The sequence below is a fragment of the Etheostoma cragini genome, chromosome 7 (assembly GCF_013103735.1).
Source record: "Etheostoma cragini isolate CJK2018 chromosome 7, CSU_Ecrag_1.0, whole genome shotgun sequence".
Lineage (NCBI taxonomy): Eukaryota > Metazoa > Chordata > Actinopteri > Perciformes > Percidae > Etheostoma > Etheostoma cragini.
The window spans coordinates 15,890,341-15,897,967 of record NC_048413.1 but is presented as its reverse complement, the minus strand read 5'-3'; the positions used below and the strand labels follow the sequence as shown (position 1 = coordinate 15,897,967).

The 7,627-nt window shown below is 38.8% G+C and overlaps 2 protein-coding genes across 2 annotated transcripts in view; one reads left to right on the top strand and one right to left on the bottom strand.

The window, feature by feature from the left end:
• The window catches only part of c7h1orf194 (chromosome 7 C1orf194 homolog), a 2,278-nt gene extending 1,256 nt beyond the window's left edge, over positions 1 to 1,022 (top strand). Inside the window, exons 2-5 of the mRNA XM_034877227.1 lie at positions 140 to 256; positions 358 to 473; positions 581 to 690; positions 897 to 1,022. Of these exons, the coding sequence (XP_034733118.1) occupies positions 140 to 256; positions 358 to 473; positions 581 to 683 (336 nt within the window). The 3' untranslated portion in view covers positions 684 to 690; positions 897 to 1,022. The remainder of the gene's footprint in view (positions 1 to 139; positions 257 to 357; positions 474 to 580; positions 691 to 896) is intronic.
• A 1,026-nt stretch (positions 1,023 to 2,048) lies between these two features.
• The window catches only part of smc5 (structural maintenance of chromosomes 5), a 14,489-nt gene continuing 8,910 nt past the window's right edge, over positions 2,049 to 7,627 (bottom strand). Inside the window, exons 16-24 of the mRNA XM_034877225.1 lie at positions 6,561 to 6,684; positions 5,279 to 5,401; positions 5,012 to 5,137; positions 4,804 to 4,899; positions 4,459 to 4,563; positions 4,162 to 4,281; positions 3,808 to 3,987; positions 3,058 to 3,153; positions 2,049 to 2,533 (exon numbers count right to left, since the gene is read on the bottom strand). Coding sequence (XP_034733116.1) covers positions 2,399 to 2,533; positions 3,058 to 3,153; positions 3,808 to 3,987; positions 4,162 to 4,281; positions 4,459 to 4,563; positions 4,804 to 4,899; positions 5,012 to 5,137; positions 5,279 to 5,401; positions 6,561 to 6,684 — 1,105 coding nt within the window. The 3' untranslated portion in view covers positions 2,049 to 2,398. The remainder of the gene's footprint in view (positions 2,534 to 3,057; positions 3,154 to 3,807; positions 3,988 to 4,161; positions 4,282 to 4,458; positions 4,564 to 4,803; positions 4,900 to 5,011; positions 5,138 to 5,278; positions 5,402 to 6,560; positions 6,685 to 7,627) is intronic.

Below are 7,627 nucleotides of genomic sequence, written 5' to 3'. Positions count from 1 at the left end.
GGCTCATTATGTGGATTTGTTTTTTTAATTAACATCAATGGTGAAAGTATTAGTAAGTACTAGTAAAAAAGTATTTAAATTATTTTAAGGTCTATTGTCTATCAAAATAATGTTTTTTTTCACTTTGCAAATTGCACAGAGACAAACATATGATAAACCAACTCACATAGCCCAAACAGAGGAACCCTGGAGTCGCCTCCATGACACAACCACTCTGGCCAGTTCCCGGCGCAGTGTTGTGTATTATGAGCATCAGGTAACCTGCAGGGTGACACATGATTTTTATCTTCACTTATGAAACCAAAACAATATTTCAAAGCAAATACTTTGAATGTACCACTCTTTTCTCAACCAAAGGCTCCAAACGACAGCCTCGACTTCCAACTAAAGTCAGTCTACGATCACCACAAGGACTTCTTCTGCAGAAAGAATCAGATTTTATATCAGAAGGAGACAGTGTCTGAGGACCCCAGGTGGGTATATATATGAATTTAAATTTGTGGCCTGGTAGTACAACTTCATTCTGTTGGAATTCCATTTCAGGAGTCTAATTAAACCAAGTTTTAATTTCAATTTACAGGAAACAGGAAAACATGAAGCAGGACGTGCTGGAAAAGGAACAAGAGAACGACATCAAAGTGTGGGTCGATCCACATAGGTGCTCCATTTACAGCATTAAGTGAAGCTCAGGTAAAATTCAGTTAGATTATGATCCCGTTATTGCAGCAGGCATCTGTGTGGATAAACAAACATTAAGAAACCTAAAACTTCTGATTCAATTTCCTGACATATAATCTGACCCCAACCAAACCCACTGATTCCGGGGAGAATCTGGCTTTGTGTGGAGCGAGGTGTGTCCCAAATAACAATACAATGCTCTTTATCCCCCTCCACAGGCATTTTCAAACAAGGGTTACACCAAGGAGAACGGAGGCTTCTTCAATTCAACATGAACTTTTTAGGACTATCTCTAACTGCTAACATCCCAAAAGCTCTGTAAATAAAGTAATTATTTCCGTGCATTTGTGTACTGCCTGTGTTTATGCAATAGCCCTACATAGAAAATAGGGCTGCACAATATATCGTTTAAAAAAATATAGCTATCGCAATATTACTGGCGCAGTACACACATCGCGAAAGACTGACATATCGCGATAGACACTCCGATTTTTTTTGTTAGTTGAAAGAAAATATCAATAGAAAATTTGTTAAAAAAGATACTGGCATTCTTTTCTAGTAGTGCATTTTATATTCAATTCAATGTTAAATTTGTTCAATCAAATATATATATATTTTTTTTACATGGTTTGTTTTGAATTCAACAAGCAATTTTTTGTATTTTAGCAGACTACTGAAAGCAGCCAAAATGCAGAACTGAGTACTCTTTAATGGTTTTTAAAAGATAAGAAAAACCTTTATTCGTCCATCAGTGGGGAAATTGCGGTCGCAAGAAATATCTGTACTGCCATATTCAACAACCTTATTACTTATCGCATATGTTCCTCATGTCGTGCAGCCCTAATAGAAAATTGGATACTGAAAGGTGAATCATGGAAGAAAACACTGAAAAAAAGATGCCTTTAAGCCGATAAATGCATGTAAAAAAAAAAAAAGCAAATTAGATTGATTTCAGGATCACTTCAACTACAAAAATCTCAACAAACACGGACCAAAACTACATGGTGGAATAAATCCTGGCCAAGTGAATATGTAATGAAGGTGCAAAAGGTACATTTCTGCATAGTAATAGTAACAGCTTAGTAACTTTTTTTTTTAATGCCGTTTGTAGATTTAACTTTTGTGCAGATTGCCCCCAAATGTCATGCACACTAACACATGTGCCCCTTTTCTTTCCATTTTCTATGGTGTTTAATCAAAATAACAGTTTAGTTTTGCATGCAAAAACTACTGTTCATATAAATTGTATAGAAAATATAATTACCTACTTCATACTGCATTTCATACTGAAGCAGTAGCCTATTCAAGCAAAGCATACCCTCAGATATTTATAAATATCAGTATTCTATATCTATAAATGTAACATACCATTTAGAACACAAACAGCAGAATATTTTATTAAAATGTAAAAAACTAAACTTGCATGTGAACTGTTAACAGAGGAACAGTACATGGTTTGTATGATCAAAAGACAAACCTATTGCTGCATAAATAGAAAACCAAATGAGAAAAAAACAAATATTCTCAATGCAATATTATTCTTTTATGTACATCTGTTGGACGACCCTTTCACAGAATAACTCAAATCCTCTCTTTCCAAGGTTTGTAAAGTATATTCTATGTAAAACAAATGGTAAAAGTTATTTTTTACAGTTGTATATTTTGAACTTCCTGAACTGGAAATTGAATGAAATCCGGCAGGACAGATCAGACGGTGGTTTCATGCCCTGGCTTTTCTTTCGAGACATCGTCTGATGAAAGCCTTCTCGTCCCATTGGTTGGGCGGAAGCATTTGGCCGCCGTTATGGACACAAAGGACCGTCATCTTCTCAGCGTACTGAAGGTTCTGCAGCAGCTGAAGACAAACACCAGAGGAGAAAAGGTTCAGAAACAAACAAAGAGCACAGAGACGTGTGGGTCGCATAATACAGCGGATTAACAGATTAAAATAAAACATTTTACTTTAAACTCTGTTTTTGATTTCCACCAACTCCTGAGGGAAATATCTGGCTCTTCAGCTGCTAAATGGTCTGCCGTGTTTTTGTTTTTTTAAACCTTTATTTATCCAGGTACAGTAAGTTGATTGAGAACAAATTCTCATTTGCAACAACGACGTGTCACATTCACGTAGTTACGCATTCATACCTGGAAGCTGCCCAGTACCACCACAGTGATCTGCTGGCCACTGGGCAGCTCCACTGGAGCGGTTGGGGTTAACCTCTCTCTGTCTCATCACCAAGAGCAACACCTTTCAGTATTGAGCCATTGTTAATATAAAAATTGATTGCAGCCACTTATGCAGAATACACAGTAGATGTACACAAACACTCAATGAGTGTTTCCATCAGAACACACTCATTAGAAGTCACAAACACTCACTTTGGGTGTTATGAAGAAGTACTGGGACGTTGTCTCTTTGCAGGCCGTGCGGACCACAATGTCAAACACTCTTCTCTCATTCACAGGATCCATTCCCTACACAAAAGAGAGAAAGTCTCAGTTGTATCCACATAAGTAAGCAGGTGGCAACTGACTTTTGCATTAAATGCCAGTAGACTAATTAAATAATAACTAAAAAATAGGAATCAATTAGTTACACTCTTTGCTCACTTTAAAAATTCTTTGTTAACAGTTTATTTATTTATTTATAAACCCATTTGTCTGTGTGGATGCTTGTTTCCAGGATGTATGAGTAGAAAAAGTGACAAATTATCTGGTGCGTAGTCGCACATTGCCAGACCGATCTCGACAGTGCCGGGGAGTACGGTCTGGCTACACCACACATACATTCTGGGATAGGAGGAAAAATTGTTCTGGTTGCTTGCACTTCCTTAAACCAATCCCAATCGCTAAGGCCCGACGATGTTTTAACTTGTTTTGTTGTTTTGTTTGTTGTTAGCGAAGGGATTTTGAGAATGGCAACACAGAGCAGAAAGCAAGGGCCTTACCTTCACGTAGCGCATGGCATGATAAATCCTGGAAATGTACTTCCAATCATCCAGACTAACTGCTTTACTAACAAATTATGTTAGTGAAGAGAAAACTCACTTTGTTTAATCATCAAGAAACCTGCGAAATCTTCAGAGGACAGAACAAACCGACATGAAAACGTGTGTGAGAGAGCGCTACCTGGTTGATCTCGTCCACCACTCTGAAGGGGCAGCGGTTGAGCTCCTGCAGGGCCATGAGGTAGAGCATTGTGGAGACGCTGCGCTCTCCACCGCTCTGATGGTAAGCTGTCAGCTCGTGGAGCTGAGTGCTGCTGTGGAACTTCACCCGAATTCGGATGCCATACTTGTCATACTCCTCCTGCAATGAAAGGCAGCATTTAATGGGGTAATAAATCTAATTCTTATTTACTGAACCAAAACAATGCCTTACAGGAATACATACACCACTGGTAAAAATCCAAACTACATCTTATGTGATATTTGTGTGTGTGTGTGTGTGTGTGTGTGTGTGTGTGTGTGTGTGTGTGTTTACCTCATTCTCGGAGTGCAAATCCACCTCTCCTGCACACTGCATGGAGCGGAAGAAATCACTGAACTTGCCATTAATCTGTTCCACCAGCTGCTTCAACGGGTTCAGCCAGCGCTCCTTAGCCTGTAAGACACGTACAGAAATCTCTACACACACATTTGTACACAGTCTGTGGATAAATCAGCCATCTATATGATCTAATATCAGTCTGTGATTTCTTATATGACAGCATTGCCTGTCATGTAAGAAATCACAGACTGATATATCCCAGAGGAGTCACTGCAGGGACATATAATGCACCTCTGATATGTTCTGTCGGTAGGCGTTGAGGGCATTGCTCCTGTCTTCCAGTTCTTTCTCCAGATGTTTGATCTCCTGCTCTCTTTTGTTGTACTCCTCAACAACCTGCAAAACAGAGACGATTAACGTGAGCAACTTTCTCACTCTGAGGGTACACGTCACTATGTACTCATCCTCCTAATTTCCTGTACAAAACAGTAAGAAAGCCAACAACAAAAAATAATTGCAAAGAACAAATTAATAAATAATAAAATGGCTCACATGGTATTTACACAGTTTCCTATGGAGATGGAACATGGAATGAGATGGAAAAAAACGTTTTTGTGGATTGTCATGTGCTCTTACTCTTTCATTGAGGCCAGTGAAGCATTCAGCCCTGGCTCGCTCCTCATTCAGCATGGTATCGATCTCGTCCAGCGTGTCGGGCAGCTCGCTAAAAGCCTTTAATATATATTTAAAAAAAACAGGAATATTTTATAAGCTTATTAAAGTAAATTAAAGTAAGTAAGGCTTGTTTCATTCAGCGATATAATAAACACTGATAAACACTAACATTACGCAGGTCTTCAGGTAATGACTCATCTGGTTGCATCCTGCAGATCGTCTTTGCTCTCTTCAACATGCCTTTGCATTGTTCCGTCAGCTGGACCTTCCTCTGCTCCAGACGGCCGCATTTTTGCTGCAAGAACAGGTGTGCTGTTAGCATGTTGGCAGACACCAGTGATACAGAATGAGGAGTAGATCATGACATACAGGAGTTAACATCATGGACACTCCAGCAGGGCAGATGTATACGTAAAGGTGTGTGTGAAACGCTTACATCAATGGTCTTGAGTTCTAAAGCGCCTTCTCTACAATCATTCTCCAGCTTGGTCTTCTCAGCCATCAGCCCCACCGTCTCCAAAGCCAGGTACACCTTCTCCATAGTCAGCTTGGCTCTTAGCTACAGACAACGGAGAGTCGGGGAAAATGGAGACGACAAGGAGAAACAGACATTTAAGAAGAATTGCACGGTATGTTTTAATATGCATTCATTAAATAGAATTTGACTGGCAAACAGGTAAAGTCCTTGACTGTTACTCAACGCCACTTCAATAATAAAGTCCATTATTTTATTGTTGTGAAATATCTGCCAAATAAAAAAACATTTATGGGATCCTTGCATGACTGCGTATTTACACTGACTAATAGCCTATTAAAAGTCAGGTTCAGCAACAAATTAAGACGGCAAACAAGACCAAAAGATATGGATTTCTTAATGTTTGAACACACCCTCAAAGCACTGAACTGCAGTATGCAACAGACAACCTTGTCAGGCAATTTGGTCTTCAGATAGCTTTTTACACAGATCAACCAGTGGCTGGGCCATCGTGAATGACAACTTGTTTTCCGTTGTGAACTTGCACACACGTATTTCTTTTTATCACTAACACTGTTGGTCACTAAAGGCACAGTGGCAGCTATGGCAATTCTTCCCGGTAACATAGTTGTTTAACGAAGTGCGCGGGCCAGAGCTTTGTGATTACTATTTAGGTCATGACGAGCATGCACTTTCTGACTGCTGTGCCATACAGTATCTTCATCAAACATATGCTGCAGAACTCGGTTAAACTCAGTGCATCATCCCTTGTGGAGTTTTTAATTTAATAAATTAGTTTGTTGTTGAAAAAATTCATATGCCGGAGTACTTTATACTCTGTTGCTAACGAGGAGGATTAAAAAAACAACATGATTGACTGATGATTGAAAGGTAATAATCTTGTAATTCGTATGTCCTCTTTGTCTCCGAAGCTAAATGCTGCAGCCGCTCTTTCTCAGCGGTAATGCACAATGCATGCCTCGAGCTTCTGCACGCGAAAGTCACCGGACAACACCATTTTGTAAACATAGCCATACTGAGAAATACAAAGAGAGCTTTGCATCAACTCATTTGGCAATGGCTTGAATGTAACAGACATTCATCAATATAAAATATTTTTAAAAAGTAGTGCACTATAGCTGTAACACAATATCAAAAAGAAATCTAAATTTCATCCTATCACAGCTATTAAATGTTTAGCAGTTATTTACAGGTCCTTAGTTCTAAGTTAATTGATCCATACCTTCATTTGAGTCATGAACACTGTAACTATGGACACCTTCTGGGAATTGACAGCTGCAATTTTCTCTTTAGTCTCCTCTTCAATCTTCTGTAGATCAATAACACTCTGCTCCATCTGCCTCAGACTAAACACAGAAAGAGGAAGTGAGACTAATTTGAATAGATTTGCATTAACACATTAACAAATTAACACATCTTTACAGAGACAATTTACTAGTTGGGACATACAGTGAGAGATGGGATATAACGAAGTACAAATACTTTGTTACTGTACTTAAGTAGATTTTTCTGATATTTTTACTTAACAATTTTTGTGGCGACTTTTTACTTTTACTCCTTACATTTTAACAGGAATATAGGTACTTTCTACTCCTTACATTTTACAAAACTGGTTTGTTACTTTAGTTCTGTACAAAATGCCGTCTTTCAGGAGTGACTGTGACGGCATGTCGGGGAACAGCGCAGACGTAAACTGATGTTATACGACTTACTGATGTCAGTTCCTTTAAGCCTGTTGTTGTATTGGTCTATAATTCTTGCAAATTTAAAAGTGATAGCTAGTGATTTTGTTGTGTTCTTCACCTGTTAACTAGGTTACACGTTGCTTGATTGTAATGAAGCATCAAAAGAGAGAAGTTGACTCTGTCTGTGGTCTAAATTGGAAACCAGAATCCGCTTTAAATACATTCCTAATCTAGTCCTCACTAACAAGTTTCAAATAACTTCACTGGAGTTATCGTTATTAAGAAGACATCAATACCGTATTCAATCTAATTGGATGGGAATATACAGTACTGTACGTTGCAAACAAAAAAACAAAATGTTTCTCATACTGCCCATTGCTACAGTGTCTTCACCTGCCACACTAGGCTCGTTTGAGATGAACTGTGTCTCGCCTGTAAAGTGGACGAGAGCAGGCGGCAGCAGCCGGGGGCTCTGACAAAATCACTCACAAGTTGGTTAGATTACAGACAGTTTCCATCAGCCTTCAGGCTGAACTGGAAGTCACAGAAACACTCACATCCTGTTAGATCTTATTCAGATTTCATGAAATGTTATCAGACCTAT